The sequence below is a fragment of the Anolis sagrei genome, chromosome 2, assembly GCF_037176765.1.
Source record: "Anolis sagrei isolate rAnoSag1 chromosome 2, rAnoSag1.mat, whole genome shotgun sequence".
NCBI lineage: Eukaryota > Metazoa > Chordata > Lepidosauria > Squamata > Dactyloidae > Anolis > Anolis sagrei.
Window position 1 is genome coordinate 78,258,120 of NC_090022.1, and position 19,081 is coordinate 78,277,200.

Here is a 19,081-nt window from a genome sequence, read left to right on the forward strand (position 1 = left end):
GGCTAGATAGGCCATAGAGAGTTTCTACTCAAAGACATGAGACAAGAACTGGGCAGCCAGAAGTTCCTTGCTGACATTGATCACTAGGTTGACCCTTGACTGTACGTCCCTCTCAGTGCACATATTTACTTATGATTATAATTCTAATTTGTCTTTTTTACTTTTGGAAGAAGCATTCAAAGTGATATATAGTTAAGATAATACATTTCGATAGGCTATGTCATAACTAGAATACCAACATCATCATTCTCTCCTCAAAATGCACATACAATAACACTCATGTAGGAAAAATTGAAAAATGTTATGTTCCTGGTTTGAAAGTGTTATTTCTTGTTTAACTGGGTGGTACTTAGTTATTATATTCCAGAAATTTAATTTTGTGGCTCCCACAAACTAATATTGAATTGGCCGAGACTCAGTGAGATATTCATTGAAAAACAATAGCAAAATGTGCTGCAGGATGTTCCGTAAAAACATTTTTGCAGTTTAATAAACTTTTTCCATGTTTTTATGATACAGCCAATTAGGAAATCACATGAATGACCCAGTAACAAAAATTGAGTTCCATAGTGTAATCATTTGAGGTTGGTCCACTATTGTCTTCATTGTGTGTAGGTGGGTAACTGAAGTTGAGGCAAGTAAAACCTATTTGAGTAAAGTAAAACCTAAGGAGGCTAAATAGTTTTTCCTATGGCTAATCTGGGACAGGCAGAATTATCTTGGGCTGCAGGGGTGGGGGACTGGGGTCTTATTTCATAAGTTTGAATCTGGTCTGTGGTAAAATGCCAGTTTGTACAGGCTTATGGGACTGCAATGTGTTAGGATTTTTTTTAAAGGGGTGGAACAGTTGTTGGCGCCAATGCCTTCTTTTCTCTTCCTGTATAATTTGGATTCTTCATCGTGGTCTCTGTTGAAATATGCACCTGTGATAGTTTCTGATACGCAACTGAGGCAGATTCTTCTGGAAAGCTCCTAAAGGTATAAGGCTACAGCCCCGGCCTCATCCCCCAGAGCATATAGCCACAGGGAGGGGGCTGTAGCCTCAGTTCCTTCTGTCTGCAAAAGCAGCAAGAAGTTGGAAACTATAGCTCCTTCCTCCTTACAATCTCACCCTTCCGCATTATTAGAACAACTATTCTCAGGCCAGTATGCCAGCCTCGGAAGGAAAGAACTGCACTTCATGTGGAGAAAAGCTCCCTGAAGTGTGCAAACATTTGAAATGCTTGATATGTTTGGGGGACGGAGGCATAGCGACCATCTCTTCAGTTTGCTTTTCAGGGGCTTTGGACTCTGTGGGGAATGACACAGCCAGGGAATCGGCGGTGTTGACCTTCCCCCCTCCTCCATCAGGTATACTCTCGCTGGAATTACCGGGTCCAGTTGAGGCAAGCCAAGAGAGAGGAAAAGGCACCCCCACTGCCAAAGTGCAGCCACAGGAAGTCCCCACCACTGGAAAGGAGTGCCGGAAGGCTAAGCACCGGTTTTATCTGGACAAATAAGGGCTCGTTCCACCAGAGCCGTTGCAGCATCAACCACATTTCTAAAGGGCAAATGTCTCTTACATGACATCTGTAGGGCAACTGTATGGTCTACTCCACTCACTTTTGTCACCCACTACAAAATGGATCTTCAGTCCAAATGGAATGCCACCATTGGCAGGGCAGTTCTATCTTCCACACTGGCATGACACCCACCATCCAACTACTCTACCGCAGGTGCAAATTTCACAGAGACCACAATGAAGAAGAAATTGTTGCTTACCTGTAACCATGTTTCTTCGAGTGGTCACCTGTAAAATTCACATAACTTGCCCATCCTCCCCACATTTGTCATGCAACAGTTCTTGGTGGCTGCTTTTGCGGCACGTTAGAAAACTAAGGCTACAGCTTCTTCCCTCTGGCTATATGCTCAGGGGGATGGGGTGGGGCTGTAGCCTTCTACCTTCAGGGGCTTTACAGGGGAATCTGACTCAGCTGTATAACCACAGAAACTGGTTACTTTTGCACAGGTGCAAATTACACAGATAACCACTCAAAGAAATACGGTTACAGGTAAGCAACAATTTCTTCTCCCCCCCCCTCACCCCCCCCCCCCCACCCGACCCAGTGGCTTCTCTTGGACTGGGAACCAAGAAAGGAACAACAACATGAAACACAGATGGTGGATTTGAAGCAATAGTTCTTTTAAGCCCTACATTCCTGGCTTCTAACTAGGAGCAATATTTTTCATGCACTGTGTTCAGCATGAGGAAATAACTCCCAAAAGGCAGTGATTCCAGGCTCTTAATCATCAAAAAAGCAACAACCATTATGAGAAGCGACAGTGGCAGGAATAGTGAGGTTGAGTGGTTTTCATATATCTCATGCATAGCACAGAAAGAGGAATTTTGTTTGGAATCTTGGGTTATTAAAAGTCTTCTTTAAAAGGGGGTGAGGTACATGGGAAGCTGCTGTATGCTGTTTCAGACGAATGGGCAAGATCTACTTTGACCGTCAGCAGCACTCTAGAGCCCTGGTTTCTAATCTTGAGCCCCAAGATGTGGTTGGAACATATTTTTCAGAAATCTGTGATCATTGACCAGGATGAATACAGCATCTATGAAAACAAGATTGGAAACCAATGCTCCAGAGCAGGGGTTCTCAAAATGTACACCAGGGAGCCCTTGGGGCGATTGTGAGGGGCTCTGTGGCACCATGCTGCTTCCTGCCTCCTCCTCTTTCCTCCTCTTGAGAAATGCAGGGAAATTGCAGCATGCTCTTGCGGCACATACCCTTTCTTCCCCCACCCCCACTGCCCAGACTATTTTGCTTGCCACCCAGACCATTCCCCTCTTACTGTCAACTCTTTTTCTCACTGCCCACACACACACACACCCAAGCACACACACTTTCTTTGCTTCCAAAACCCTATTTCCCTCCCATTACTCAGGAGGTGCTTTGGATGCTTTTGGCAGAAGGGGGTTGGACTGGATAGTGCCGGGGTCTTCCACTGAAATACTGTTAAGTTTATGTTGGTTAAAATCGTTCTTCATTTTAAATATTGTATTCTTTCTTTCTTTCTTTCTTTCTTTCTTTCTTTCTTTCCTCTTTTTTGCACTATGTGAATTAGTTTACACAAACACTATTCATCCATCTGCCACTGGCCTGGCCCATGTCTGATATATATACATTATATGTAATATAATATGTAATATAATGTATAAATGTTTCTTGAGGCTCCACAAGAAACTTTTGCTTCAAAAAGGCTCCGCAGCTGAAAAAAATTGAGAACCACTGCTCTAGAGGTCCAAATGAGAGTCTATTCAGTCCTATGTGGATGTACTGGGGGCTGAATATAGAAATGTTTGCATGCAAAGTCTGCACTCTCTCTTAAAGCAGTGGGTTTCAGGATATCGGCTACTGTCAAAATAAATGAATGGAAAGGCTGCACAAAGCCATATTTAGTCATTGTACAGCCGATTGGACTTTGCTGGATCTCCTTTCTCTAGATTCAGTAATAGAGTAAGAGTCACTGAAAATACTTGATACCTCTGAAGAAGTAGTAGTAGAAGAAGAAGAACTTTATTTTTCTACCCTGCCTCCATCTCCCTGAAGGGTCTCGGGGCAGCTTACATGGGGCCAAGCCCAAGGCAATATACAATTAAAAACAGAACAATAACATATTAAAATAGCATAAAAACAGCATAAACAATAATAAACAAGCATCATAAGCAACAACAGACTCATTTTTAGGGGGGGATGGAGGGGACCAAAATGCGAAACTAGTTAAAAGATAGGCTGGTCAATAAGGTAGATAGAATGTATAGTAGCATAGGAATAGAATAATTAAACAGGATCATTTCAGCTTGACTTAAAAGTGCAATAATCAAATATAGGAATTAACATTCAGGCCATGGTTAGAGACCATCTATCCAAGGGGTCCTCAGTCGAATGCACAATGAAACATCCACATCTTTATTTCCTTACGGAATGTGGATAAGGAGGGTGCCAACCTAATCTCCCTGGAGAGTGAGTTCCAGAGACGAGGGGCCACCACCGAGAATGCCCTTTCTCTCGTTCCCACTAACCATGCCTGAGACGGGGGCGGGAGTGAGAGAAGAGCATCCCCGGAAGATCTTAAGGACCATGTGGGCTCATAGGGGAGGATGTGGTCACGAAGATAGGCAGGTCCTGAACCATTTAGAGAGAGCTCTCTTCTGCTTGCTTTTAAAATTTTGAGGTGGAAATTGGGAGAAATGGCAGTTATTCAGCTGCTAGTGGAGATCTTTTGCCAAGTATTTTTCTCATTGTATAGGATTAAATGTTGCATTTTTCAGTGGGATAGCTAAGCTGGCTGATTTAGAGTGGAATATGTGGTAAGAGTCAGGAGGGCAGATGTTTTTGAGGGGAAAGTCTGTATTGAGAACAGATAGGGAGACAAAAGATGAAGCTGTATGTTATGGCAATAGATTTGTGTCTTCAACTACCGGTCGCTCTCCCAGCAACAGTAAGACCAAATAAGAGGTTTTCCAACAGCAAGGTGTGAGTTGACAGTTGGCCCTTTTTTGTTAGCTTCCCGCCCTGCCCCTGAGTGTACACCCACATGCACTTACAGCCACTATCACTCTTTGATTGTGATCAGCCCTTATAGGCCAGGATCTTCCATAGCCACAGGTTGTTCTACCTGTAGTGAGGAATCTGGACATTGCAGCAGAACGAAGTGGCTTCCCATCTCATTCATCCTGGAATCTCTCTGCCATTCTAACCATGTGATAATTAACGTAGCAATGTGATCGTTGTGTTCCACTACTGTTTCGTGCAGCATGCCTGAAGTGTTTCTCACTTGTGGTCATATGTTTATCCACCTTACCTGTTATCCGATTTCTCCACAGCCACTACAAAGGATAGAAAATGAGGTGGAGCTTCGGGGTGAACAACATCCCATTGGAGGCTTCTCGTATTCTCCTTCCCACCATACTCCTGCACTGTCTCCTTCTGTGCCACTGCATTATCTTCCACACACCCATGACCCACTGCACCAGGAATTGCCCTTTGGCGTGGTGAGTATCCTGTTAAAAGGAAGATGGTTGCAGGGCCTTACATTGCAGGCTGTCTGGGATCCTAAAGTCAGATGAAAGAGTCTTACGTAGTGAAGCCAACTATCCAGTTAGAAAAAGTGGTCTGTACTTCAGCAGAGTTGAGAGTTTCAGGTCCGAAAGGTGAACCATGGTGTAAGGCCCCCTCCAAAAGAGTACTGATCTTCTTTCAGGGGACTATATAGATGATGGATGCCACCTTACAAGATGATAACCCAGTATCCTTATCTGTTATGGACTCTATTGAATTGAGAAATGCAGGAAGTTCTCATGTAGGGAGGTTTGTGTATGCCATAGGATTTGTGCAGGACACAAGGACCATTGTGTTATCCTATCCCCTCCTTCTCCATCTTCATTTTCCCATTAGCCTGCAGGCATCTAGAATTTGTTGATGCTAAAAGGTACTTGAAACTGTTTGAACACTTTTCTGATACCTTAGAAACCTAGATGGCTGAATGAGATTTGCAATGATAGACTGCGTAGTTCTAGCGGCCCATGCAGCTTCTTCCTACTCTGTGTAATGAGCACCGCCAAAATAAGTTTTCCACATAGATTTGCATAATTGATAATGATACAGAAATTAGATTTTCTTGATGCAGAACATTTTGTCCAAACATCATTTCTGTTGGTTAGTTTGTTTTATTTGACATAGAGGGGAGGCTAGAGAGAGAACTTCTTTTGATTCATGGGCCAAATTGGTTCTGGGCAAACACATCAATGGACTGTATGCTGACAGTAGATTCAGGCACAACATTAATTCGAACTCATTGTGCTTCCAACAGCCATATCCACACATGATGCCCCGACGACTTAACACCCAGCGATACAGGTTGCAGCAGCCACTGCCACCCCCACCGCCCCCTCCGCCTCCGTATTATCCGAGCTTCCTTCCATACTTCCTGTGAGTATCTCTTAACTAGGCAGACTAGAGAAATGGGCTCTATGGAGACGGACCTCTCTTTCCACTGAAATTGGATGGAGGGCTAGAATGGGTGCTTTTGTGCTTTCAGGTAGCCTCTCTGAGGGAAAAGGGTGGACTCTTATTTCCAACAATTTACTCAGTAAAAATAGCCTTTAATTCTGTTTTACAATATGTAGGTACCTTTTTGACTTCTGCTCCTCTTAACCACTAGCTAACTTTTTTCTCTCCCAAAATTCAGTTCAATGCTTCCTGTATCACCAACAGCTGTGGGGCCCACAATAAGTTTGGACTTGGATGTGGATGATGTAGAGATGGAAAACTACGAGGTGGGTTGGTTCTCTTGTTATGGGGATCGAAACATGAAATCGTCTAGAGAAGGGTTGAGCAGAAGATGGTCCATCTGTATCTACTTAGTGGAAGCCACTCTAGTGTGGAGGCTTCTGCTTCCAAATTTTTAATCATAGTGACAACAGAATTCATTTTCTTTACCCTTTTAAATCATATGACTGAAAAAGGGTATGTTTGGGGCAACCAGAAGCAGATTTTTGTGTGGTAAGATGATGAGCTTCAATCTATTTCACTACTTGTAAAATTCTTTAATTGTCTTTAATTGTTGAAAAAGTTGTAGTGTGGGCTTAAGTATGATTTTTATTTTGATGTAGCATTTTCTGGGTGCAGCAGATAATTGCCTGCAATAAGGTTGGTATGGTTAGTGGATATAGTTTTTATGATGCCATGTGAAAATTTGGAGCAGATGTTGCACCATGTTAGGTTATCACGTATTAAAATTGTGGGAAAATTGTAAAATGTAATTTTGAATAATTCTAAAATTTAATGTAAAGACATGCTGATGTTGAATGTCTTAAAACTATCTCCCGCTACATTCTGAGAAGCGGTCTGTGACTTTTTTGTGACTGGCAAGGAGTCCGTGGAGCAATAAAGGTTAAGAACCCAAGATCTGGAGGATTCCCAGCTATGGCATAGAGATTGCAACCTTGGACATTAGTTCATAGTAGAAGAACTGGATTTTTCTAGATGAATGCTGTTGTATGATATATCTGTCCCACTCTTTTCAAAAACTTCCACCAGGCATTACTGAATCTGGCTGAGAGGTTAGGCGAGGCTAAGCCACGGGGACTCACCAAAGCAGATATAGAGCACCTTCCATCCTATCGCTTCAACCCAGAGAGCCATCAGTCGGAGCAAACTTTGTAAGTACTGTAAGAAAAGGTTGGGGTGTCTGTAATGGCTTCTTTGAAGCCAAATAATCTTAAGTAGGAACAAAGTTAAACTTAATAATCATCATCGTCGTCGTCATCATCATCTCTTATTTATACCCTGCCACCATCTCCAATAGGGACTTGGGGCGGCTTACAAGCACACAACGGTGCCATACAACATATAAAATACAATATAACAACATTAAAACCAGTAACACATTTAAACCCAAACATATAAGACAAGAGCAATAGAATCAATAAAATATGACAATAGTCATTAATTAAACGATCCATACAATCAATGTAACAAACAGTCTACATGGTTAAAACAATTTAAAATTAAATACAAAACAAAATACCTATTTTTGTTTAAACTGCACAAAATCTCCCTAAGGACTGTAAATGTAGCGGAAGTGTGATATACATACGTATTTTAAATAAAAATGTCTTAAGGAATTTACAATAAGTGGTAAAATTGCTTAGCCTTTTGATACTTATTGTTTAAGGTTTTATTTTTGTGAGGCATTTCCTTTTTATGGAACTAGAAATACAGATGCTCAAAATGAATCAACCTCGGGACCAACTGTTTATTTATGTCCCCAGGGTTGCACAGTGTGTTAATTGCCTGGCTCTTGTGATTTTCCTATCAGGCTGCACAAAGGGCTGATTTGCCAGTTTGTGTGGCAGTCAAAAAGGCACTCTCTCCTTCTAGGCAGAAGAGGGATATAAGTTAAGAATAAAGAATGGACTGGGGTTTTTTAAAGCTCCAAATATATTTTTCACTGGATAACCATACTAATTAGGAGGTTATACTTTTTAAACAAAAAAAAAAGCCACGTCAAAAATTGGGAGGAATGCTGTAGTATGGTGTATAGTGGTATCTGTGAGGTTTGGTTCCAGGAACCCAAGGAGATCAAAATCAGGGGGTGCTCAAGTCTCATTATATACAATGGAATGGTAAATGGCTTTTTGGAGTTAGGGGGTGGGGAGCTGAAAAAGATTGATAGAGGAATCCATGCATGCAGAATCTGTGGATATGGAGGACCAATAAAGAATGGCGGTGGGTTGAAAAGAAGCTTTTCCCCACCCAAAAAGCCTTATCTCTGGCTGCAGGATTGAGGTATGTGTGGCTCCACTCCACTTCTAAAGTCAATTTGTTCTTTAAGAATTAGGTTCTTATTCTGTGAGAGCAGATTTGTATATAGGCTTCCCATTGTGGAATACATAAATTGGATGAAGCTCTGTGGTACTGCGCCCTCAGTAACCCAACAGTAACCCAACACTAGCTACAGGAGTGTACTGAACTGTGATGACCTACTACTTTCTTCTATGGAGAAGGAAAAGGGTGAGCAAATTGCCCTCACCTATCACTCTTTGGGGACCCTGTTGAACCCTGGATTCCAGCTTTTATCAGGAAACACTGGCTGAGAATGAAAGTATTGAGTCTTCACTATCTTCTCCATCTCTGATCAGAGATTGGAGATATAGGCCCAGGTTCTATGGTGTGCCCAAGAGAAATGCCATTGTTATCTCAGATCTTAGGATGAAGATAGAATCATAGAATTGGAAAAGATTTTGTGGACCATCCAGTCCAACACCTGCCAAGAAACAGGAAAATAGCATTCAATGCAGCCCTGACAGATGACCATCCAGCCTGTTTAAAAGCCTCCAAAGAAGGAGCCTCCATCACACTCCGGGACAGAGAGTTCCACTGCTGAACAGCTTTCACAGTCAGGAAGTTCTTCCTAATGTTCAGGTGGAGACCTGAAACTTCTTTGACCCCAGAACAAAAAAGGGCCTCGAGGATTCCCTGGTACAATGGATTTTCTCTCTTGATCTGCATAAAGTTGGTCTAAGAGAAATTCAATTGTTGGATTCTCCGAGAGACTTTAGGATTATAGTCTGATTACATGCATTGGGCCTTTCTTCTTATTTGTAATGTAACTGATTGTATTTTTCCTGGCTTCTTCAGGTGTGTTGTGTGCTTCAGTGACTTTGAAGTAAGGCAGCTGCTGCGAGTTCTGCCCTGCAACCATGAGTTCCACGCAAAGTGCATCGACAAATGGTTAAAGGTAAGGTCTGCTGCCCAAGGGTTTTCTAGCCAGGAAATTACTGCCTTATAAATTCCTTCAGTGCTATGGCAAGTGTGCATAAGAAAGTGGTAACTATCCATAAGAAACGGGGAATGGGAAATTGGTATCCTGAAAACCAAAACTTTAGAAAAGGGGTGACAAGCTGCCACAAGGCGCATCTGCACTACAGAACTGATGCAACCTGACACCACTTTAACTGCCATGGTCCAATGGAAACATGGGAATTGTAGTTTGGTGAGGCCCCATCATGCCTTGGAAGAGAATTTATACAACAACTCCCATGATTCCTTAACAATGAACCATGGCATTTAGTGATGTCAAATTGCAATAATTATGCAGTGTAGATGCACCCAAGAGCCACATTCCCTGTAGTGCAGAGAACTTACAATTGTACTCATGGCTCTCCCTCCCCTCTTCTTCCATTCCTTCTGTTTCTATCCAATTTCTTTCATACTTTCTTTGTAGCCATAGTTGCTAACAAAGGGAGCTGGACATTATGTCAAGGGCCACAGGTTGGCCACTTCTTCTTAGAGCCGTCGCAAACTCTGTTCCTGCGGGAGAAAACCTTGCTAGCACGTCCCTGACGTCATGAGCCTGCGCCTCTCTCCCCGCCCCTTTCTCCGCCCCTTTCTCTTTGCCAGCGTGGTTTTTCCTTTGCTAGGGCAGCATTGCCCGCATTTTCTCTCAGTTGAATTCTGCCAACTGAGAGAGTATGCTGGCAATGCTGCCCTAGCAAAGGAAAAACCACTCTCGCAAGGAGAAAGAGGCGGAGAAAGGGGCGGGGCGAGAGGCGGAGTCTCATGACGTCAGGGACATGCTAGCAAGGTTTGCTCCCGCAGGAACAGAGTTTGCGACGGCTCTTAGAAAAGGTTCTCTCAACTCCTTCCATTGACTTTTTTTTTGTAAAGGCATCAGAGTGAAACAGGGTCACTGGAAATATTCTTGGCAACTTTATAATGGCTGTAAATTTTTGTTTCACAATATGAGCGAATTAGCTGCATGCCCCTAAGCAGGGATATAGATGCTATTATGTACAAATATAATTGTTGCTCAGTTTCACCAGCAATTTCATCTGTAAAGTTGAGTCCAGACAGTCTTAATGATTATGAGAAAAGAGGGGCACATGGCATTGTTGCTCTTCTCACATGGAAAGTAATTTCGTCTTTATAACTAGAGGCTCTCCACATGCCCTGAAACTCTGGAATCTGGGTTGTGTGTGCGTGCATGTGGGGGCTCCAGATATAGAATCATAGAATCACAGAAGAATAGGAGTCTGAAACCTTGAAAATTATTATTTATGATGCATGTTTTTGTTTTATTTTTGTTTTACCTGGGCATCTAATAGGACAAATTGGGTTTATTTAAATCACAAAATTAATTTCATAGATTTGGGTTTTTTATGTTGAATAGAGCAGATGATTCTTAGGTGCTTCTCTTCAAATGTAGTTGCAGCTACACCTTCACCTGGTGGTTTTGTTTCGCTTAGTGAAGCTGCCTGAAAAGCGAATACAGTAGAGTCTTGCTTATCTGACCTTCGCTCATCCACCATTCTGTATTATCCAATGCAGTCTGACTCCTGCCCGGATCGACAGCTGTTTCAATACATTGCGATGTTTTGGTGCTAAATTCGTAAATACAGTAATTACTACATAACTTTACCATGTACTGAACTGCTTTTTCTGTCGATTTGTTGTAAAACATGACGTTTTGGTGCTTAGGTTCTTGTGGGTTTTTTCGGGATATAGAGCCATGTTCTAGTGGCATTTCTCCTGACGTTTCGCTTGCATCTATGGCAAGCATCCTCAGAGGTAGTGAGGTCTGTTGGAATTAGGACAATGGGTTTATATATCTGTGGAATGGCTGGGGTGGGGCAAGGAGTTCTTCCCTGCTGGAGCTAGGTGTGAATGTTTCAACTGATCACCTTCATTAGCATTTGAAGGCCTGCCTGAGCCTGGGAAAATCTCTTGCTGGGAGGTGTTAAGATGTGCCTGGTTGTTTCCTCTCTGTTGTTTTGCTGTTGTAATTTTAGAGTTTTTTAATACTGGTAGCCAGATTTTGTTCATTTTCATGGTCTCTTCCTTTCTGTTGAAATTGTCCACATGCTTGTGGATTTCAATGGCTTCTCTGTGTAGTCTGACATGGTGGTTGTTGGTGTGGTCCAGCGTTTCTGTGTTCTCAAATAATATGCTGTGTCCAGGCTGATTCATCAGGTACTCTGCTATGGCTGACTTCTCTGGTTGAAGTAGTCTGCAGTGCCTTTCATGTTCCTTGATGCGTGTCTGGGCGCTGCGTTTGGTGGTCCCTATGTAGACTTGTCCACAGCTGCATGGTATACGGTAGACTCCTGCAGAGGTGAGAGGATCCCTCTTGTCCTTTGCTGAACGTAGCATTTGTTGGATTTTCTTGGTGGGTTTGTAGATTGTTTGTATGTTTTGTTTCCTCATCAGCTTCCCTATGCGGTCAGTGGTTCCCTTGATGTATGGCAGGAACCCTTTTCCTCTGGGTGGATCTTCATCTTGACTCTCGTGGCTTGTTCTTGGTCTTGCAACTCTTCTGATGTCTGAGGTGGAGTATCCATTGGCCTGGAGAGCCCAGTTGAGGTGGTTCAGTTCATCTTGGAGGAGGTGGGGTTCGCAGATTCTTTTGCACGGTCTGCCAAGGCTTTAATGGTGCTTCTTTTTTGACTTGGGTGATGGTTGGAGTTTTTATGTAGATATCTATCTGTGTGTGTGGGTTTTCTGTAGACGGTGTGACCCAATTGTTGATCTGGTTTGCGGATGACTAGGACATCTAGAAAAGGCAGTCTTCCTTCATTTTCTTTTTCCATTGTGAATTGGATTTTTGGGTGGATGCTGTTAAGATGGTCCAGGAACCTGTTGAGTTCTTCTTCTCCATGGCTCCAAAAGGTGAAGGTGTCATCCACATATCTGAACCATATCGTGGGCTTTTTGGTTGCTGTCTCCAGGGCTTGTTTTTCAAAGTGTTCCATGTAGAAGTTAGCTATGACCGGGCTGAGAGGGCTCCCCATAGCTACTCCATCTTTCTGTTCGTAGAATTCATTGTCCCACTGAAAGTAACTGGTGGTGAGGCAATGGTGAAACAGAGCCGTGATGTCTTCTGGGAACCTCTGGTTGATGAGTGCCATGGTGTCTGCTACCGGGACCATGGTAAATAGAGATACCACATCGAAGCTGATCAGTTTGTCGTTGGTATTTAGCTTGAGATTGCTGATTTTTTTATATGAAGTGGGCTGAGTCCTTGATGTAGTGTGTAGTGAGCCCAATATGGCTTTGTAACTGTGCAGCAAGAAATTTTGCTAGGTCGTATGTGGGGGATCCAATGGCACTCACGAGGGGTCTGAGTGAGGTGGAGTCCTTATGGATTTTTGGGAGTCCATAAAGCCTGGGTGGAAGGGCTTCCGATTTACATAGCTGTTGTCGTATGTCAAAGTTGTTTGAGGAGTTCTTAATCAGAGTGTTGGTTTTCCTGGTTATTTTGGAAGTTGGGTCTTGCTTGAGTTTTTTGTATATAGTAGGGTCTAGGAGTTTTCTGATCTTCTCCTTGTGATTTATTTGTAAAATCATAACGTAATTTGACATTTGATAGGCTTTTTCTTAATCCCTCCTTATTATCCAATATTTTCACTGTATTGTCGAAGGCTTTCATGGCTGGAATCACTAGGTTCTTGTGGGTTTTTTCGGGCTATAGGGCCATGTTCTAGAGGCATTTCTCCTGACGTTTCGCCTGCATCTATGGCAAGCATCCTCAGAGGTAGTGAGGTCTGTTGGAATTAGGACAATGGGTTTATATATCTGTGGAATGGCTGGGGTGGGGCAAGGAGCTCACCTAGCTCCAGCAGGGAAGAGCTCCTTGCCTCACGCCAGCCATTCCACAGATATATAAACCCATTGTCCTAATTCCAACAGACCTCACTACCTCTGAGGATGCTTGCCATAGATGCAGGCGAAACGTCAGGAGAAATGCCTCTAGAACATGGCCCTATAGCCTGAAAAAACCCACAAGAACCTAATATTTTCACTGATCCAATGTTCTGCCAGCCCATTTATGTTGGATAAACGAGACTCAACTGTACTTGACTTTTCCCTGAAATCCTCATGCTTTGCCTTTGCTGTTGCAGGCCAATCGCACATGCCCAATCTGCCGGGCAGATGCCTCAGAAGTGCACCGAGAGGCCGAGTGAGGCTCCTCTACACACTGCTGCACAAATTTCACTCCAGGATATGGACCTTGGACCAGGGGTTTGGGCCGGTCTGTACGCTTATCCTCTGGGGCCTCTCCTGGGATGTGGTGAGAATATAAGCAATGTTATGACATCCCCCTCCCCCTCACCCCATGGCATGGACTGAGCCTGGCGGCAGAGCCGGCTCCGCAGTGTCATGATTTGTAGGGGGAGGTGCCCTCGTGTGCGCCGCACTCCAAAGACTCACCATCCTTGCGCCATTTACTCTCCAGGTGTTTGCATTCCTCTTTTCCCTTTTTTTTTTTTTGAATTTATGGTTTTCTTTTCCTGTTTTTGGTTTTGATTGTGTGGCTGTCTGACCCAGATTCTAGTCTGAACTCATTCCTTTCAGGTGGCGCCAGATTGGGTGAGGGCGCTCGAAACCAAGTAGACCCAAACGGAGACAGGGTACTGAAAGCCCTGCTTCCATACCCCCAGCCGCTCACCCAGAGTGCAGTGTGGCATGGCAGGTCAGCGGTGGCAGCAGCAAGGTTGATTGGCTGGCTGTGGTGCTGAGGCGAGCAGCCCAAGGCCTTGCCAACAACATCTGTGGCTCCACGCATGAAAACAGTGGCCCAGTGCCAGCTTCTGGTCTTTTCTACAAGCATCCCTTTCCTTTCCTCCAATGTCACCCCTCTTGATCCTCAGCCTTCCTGCCACCTGCCTGAGATGTCTCTGGGAGTGTTTTCATAACTAACAGGGGGTGAAGAAGTTTTTTAAAAAAGGCCTGAACAAGGTCCAGCAATATTCCACATCTTCTCTTGGTCATTAATTTCAAGCAATTTGGGGGATATGGGGGCAGCAGGAAAAAAATTAATTTTCCCACCAAAGGGCAGAAGAAGGGAGTGTTTAGGTGAGAATCTTTGTGACAATTCAGCCAATTCCATTTCTTGCTTACATAATCTGATGGGAGTTTGTGCAAGGTCCATGCCTTGGGACTGGGAATCATGTTATAACTGATGCCTTTTCCTCTTCCTGGGTGTATGCACACATACACGTGGAAACTCTGTTACACCATTTAGGTCCCCCACCTCTGCTCCTTTCTCAGGCACTCATTTCTGTGAAACTTTCCTACAATCAAGTTAGTGCCACTGATTTTCAAATATTCCTGGGAGGTTGTCTTATGGGTGCATTCCCGTGCCCCCTCCCCATTCCCTGTTTTCCTCTTGCAGGGAAGGGGGAAGATGCTTAATAGTCTGAAGCAGGAGCCTTCCACCCTCCCACCTATTTTAAATCTCTTCCCGCCCCGCTCTGTCCTGGCCCAGGCTAAGCCCCTGAAAGCTGTGAGGCTCTCAGCAGCAGGAATTCTGGGCAGAGAGCAGATGGGGAATTATTTATTAATCTTCTTGTTGTCTACCCTTGTGCTCGCAATCATGGAAAAATCCCATCTGGTGATCCCTCCTCTTCCTACCCTCTCAGCTGCTGTGTGCGAGGCCGCATCAGCTTTCCATAGGACCCAGCAGGCGTTTCCATTCTCCTCTGACCTGCTTTTTCTCGTTCTTCCTCTCCCTTTCCCCCCACACTTCCCATCAAGTTTGGCCTACTGCTGCCACCACCCTGATGACTTTTTTCCGCATGGCCTGATGCTTGTGCTCTGGGTCAGGTACCTTGGGTGTTTTTTGCCGTGACAAAGCGTACACTTGAGTTGTGTGCCTTCCTGTGTCTGCACACCTACACTATCCTACCTAAAACACCTGCTGATTTGGAGTAAGAAAGCAACCAACCTGCCACCCTGTTACCAGAAATCTGTAATCGTTGAAATTTTAAAAAAAGTTGTTTTGCATGATTATATCGTGGAGCAAGAGAGAAGCCCTCGCCGTGTAATTGGTTTGTGTTCTGAAGCCTGGTGGAAGACTCGGAGAGGACAACAAAACCTAATGTAAATGTTCACAAATTATGCATGCATGTTATGACCAGCTTGGAACTTGGTATTGGCTATCTCTCTAGCCAGCTGTGGGGTGATGGGGGGGTGGGGAAGAGGGAGTTCTTTGTGCTCAGCTGATTACTGCCATGCACTGTACTGCACATGTCCGCAACGCCTCACAAGGACCGTTAACGCTTTTCGGGGCATTTCTCTCTCCCCTCCCCTTCCCTCCCAGTAAGAGACAAATTGGAAATCTGGCCGGGCCCAGAGAAGGCAAGGTGGTTATGTTGGACTGAATCTGAGGTACAGGTGCCAAGGTTCAGGGCTGCCGAGTGGTAATAGCTGTCTTGGAGGAGCTTGGCAGAGGTGGCATCTCCTTCATGGTGCTTCAGAGAGGGGAGAAGTCACATCTGCTGATCTATTCCTTCCCCCCTCCCACCCCAGTAACTTCCCTCTCTACAGTTCTTACCAGCACGAGAGTCTTGCTTTGCATCAGTTAGCAATCCAGCAAGTCCAAGGTGGCATGATCCAGAATTCAGGCTCTGCCAGCTACAAGGCAGAGACTTGTTTTTCCTTTGCCTGCTCTGCTCTTTCTGCCCATTTCTTCCTCAGTGACACACCTGCTTCAACTGGCTAGCTAAGCCTGGGTTTAGGTCTTTTTCCTCTTCCATTTTGAAGTGGATGGTCGCAGGTGAGAGCAGTGACAGTGCAGAAACCTCCTGGACCGGACTACGTTTTCCCAGTTCTTCCAAGAGCTCTTCTTCCCAAGTCTTTTCAGAGAAAGGGATGAAGGTGTCCTCCTACTGCCGCAGCCCGGCTGCACTAAATTCAGTCCAAATGAATCCGTGCCTCTTTGTTTTCGTGTGGACATTTGTCCCAGATGGACACTGCGCATGTGTTGGATCCCTGCCAGAAATGTCCAACATCACTCTGGGTCAAAGGGCCACACGAAAACAAGGAGACACGGATGAGAAGATCAAGGAGGAGGGCACTTTCCTCCATTAGTTTAATTGGGATGGACCACCCAGCAGGGAACAGGCTTGCATGGGGAAGATGGTTTCTCACCTGGCTCTTATCTGGGTGGGTTGTTTGGGGTGGTAGATGACAACGGACAGGGCCTCTCTTAAAACAGCAGGCAGACATGGCATAGCTGCCAGTGGGCTTGTTCTCCCCCCCCCTTTTTTTTCTTTTGAGCACACCGGCTTTTAGCAATACTTACCTCAAAAAGCGGGGGAGGGGGGGGGAGGTCCTTTGGCAGGGGTTACCTGGCTGGGCCTCTTGCCACTGGTGCTCACAGCCATATGTGGCAGGGGCGAGTAGCTATTCTCCCCTGGCAGTTGCTAGAATTCTTGACCCACCTGCGGTTAGGAGGTGCTGGGTGCATGCGTGAGACCGGTTGGGAACCACTTTTGGCTTCTTCAGTCTTAGTCTTGCATAGTACTGGTCTTCAGCCCCTTACTTTCTGAAGTCAAGAGAAAGCACTGGGCATGCAAGAAGTATCAAGGTGTAGATTGCCCTTCAATGGACTAGCAATTTCTGTTTGACAGATGCAGCTGGGCTGCTGCCGCCTGAATCAGCAAACCAGAAACTTACATGTTGAACTCTGGGCAGGGCCCAGCTTTCTTTCTTTAAAAAAGAAGAAACCTCTGACCTAAATTTATGATGAATGAAGATGACTATTTTTACGGTTTGTTCTTTTCTTGCCTGTTTGTGCTTTGGCTGATGCAGGTTATGGTGCAGTCATTTGGATAAGGTCAAATAAGTTAACCTCTTCCTCCCCCTGCTCCCCTTTATTTTATCCCAAGGGTTCGCATAGCTGCAGTTGGACATCTTAAGCCAGATCCTGGCCCGTGTGTGCAAACACACACACAAAAGAATGGGCCACTTGCCATAGTAAAACTGCACAGACACCAGCAGCTCCCTTCTTCCAATGCCTTCAGTGACCAATCAGTTCCCCTCTCCTCTTCACGTCGAGCCAGTGCCTTGTGTCAGACCCACCTCCTGCCCAGCCTTCCCTTCTTGTTTCACGGCTTTTTAAAGGAAATAAAACAAATATGAATGAAATACAAATAAAAGCTTAGCCACATGATACAAATAACCAAAGGTCTTTACTGTATATATCAATATATACATATTTTAAACAAACCTGACCACTCAACCTGCAGGAGGTGTTTCTATATTTATAGCCAATCAGAATAGTGCCGATGCCAGTCTGTTTTCAATGCTCTCTTCTCCTTCCCTTGCCATCTTTTCCCCCCCAGCCCCCCGAAAGGTTACTTGGGGATGGGGAGGTTAGAAAAGCCTTACGGTTCTTCTGATGGTGACTCGAAAGCTCACAGCTCGTGTGCTGCAGAATTTATTCCAATGAGCAGCTAAAATTATTATCATTAAAACAAAAAAGACAAAAAAATGACTAAAACATTTATTTAGGATGTTTGTGATTGCTGATTGCGCTGTAGATGCCACTGTTTACCAATGATTTCCTGTGGTGGGATAGTGGACTGTTTACTGTTCTTTTATACCAGTCCCGTGCCCTCCAGAGGGACAGCTCAGCTTCACCCTACAAGGAGAAGAGCCTCCCTGTAGGGCACCAGGGCATTTGTTCTGTGTTAGAAAATTTATATATATATATTATATATATATTATAAATATATATATATAATTTTTTTTGCTCTGTTACTTGCACATTTACAGTTACCTCATTTTTCCCATGTATGTATTTGAAAAAAGGCTAATATATAGAGAAGAAGAAAAAGGTTCTTAAATCTCTAAAAAAAGTGTTTTGTTTTGTTTTTCCATTCCATTGGAATCATATTGGTTTGTAGCATTTAACATAACTAGTATGTTGTATTATATATATGTGTATTATACTGATTGAAATTTTTAACAGATTTGTACTTTTTTTAAAATGAAAGTTGCTAGTTCTGCTTGACCAAGTAGTGCAATCATTATTTTTTTTAATGTTGTGGCTGATTTTGAGAGGGATATTCACTAATAAATGTATGATGTATACCAATGAGGGCAAGCCAGTCTCTTCTCTTGGTGGAGGCAGTGCCTTCACAGGGAGGTTGGTCACTGTTATTAGATGGATCCTCTCTCTCTCTCCTCCAATGACTGAAGGGTGGCCGGGCTAGCTCATCGTGGATGAGTCAGTGAACTTCATGTACCTCAAGAGATGAGAAGTTTCACGTTTTACCACCAGGATCCCCAGTGGCCACAGTAGGCCTGGAAATGCAGAGCAAAAGAATTAAATCTGCACTGTAAGTTGTGTGTAGTTTGAAAACACCTGAGCCTTGAGGGTACTGTGCTAAAATCAAAAATTCCTGGATACCCCCCAGAAGAGAAAAGAATGCTTTAGGACGCCTGCATGCAGTCACCCTCCCCATATTTCTCTTACCCATGATCTAACTTAGGTTTTTCAATCAGATCTTTTCTTTTCAGAGTTACTGGTACCAAAGCTGGCTCTGTCATAATTATGACAGAACAACAAAAAGTCACTGTAATGTGCTTCTATTTAACTTGTTCCATAATTTCAGTAGTAGAGCGCCACCTAAAAATACCAAAAATGTAAAGGCAGATTCAATAATTTTTCTGGACGCTGATAATGTTCGTGCAACTATAGTTTGGTGTTTGCATTCCTGCAAAGATAGAAGAGCAAGGGAGCCTTT

General features: G+C 44.0%; 1 protein-coding gene across 4 annotated transcripts in view; it reads left to right on the forward strand.

Annotated features, from left to right (window-relative positions):
* Window positions 1–18,429, forward strand: part of RNF44 (ring finger protein 44) — an 88,206-nt gene extending 69,777 nt beyond the window's left edge. For all 4 annotated transcript variants that reach the window (XM_060765593.2, XM_060765594.2, XM_060765595.2 and 1 more), the window contains 6 exons: window positions 4,871–5,038; window positions 5,857–5,975; window positions 6,235–6,322; window positions 7,086–7,207; window positions 9,189–9,288; window positions 13,448–18,429. In XM_060765593.2, the coding sequence (XP_060621576.2) occupies window positions 4,871–5,038; window positions 5,857–5,975; window positions 6,235–6,322; window positions 7,086–7,207; window positions 9,189–9,288; window positions 13,448–13,510 (660 nt within the window). In that variant the 3' untranslated portion in view covers window positions 13,511–18,429. The remainder of the gene's footprint in view (window positions 1–4,870; window positions 5,039–5,856; window positions 5,976–6,234; window positions 6,323–7,085; window positions 7,208–9,188; window positions 9,289–13,447) is intronic.
* The last annotated feature ends 652 nt before the right edge of the window (window positions 18,430–19,081 follow it).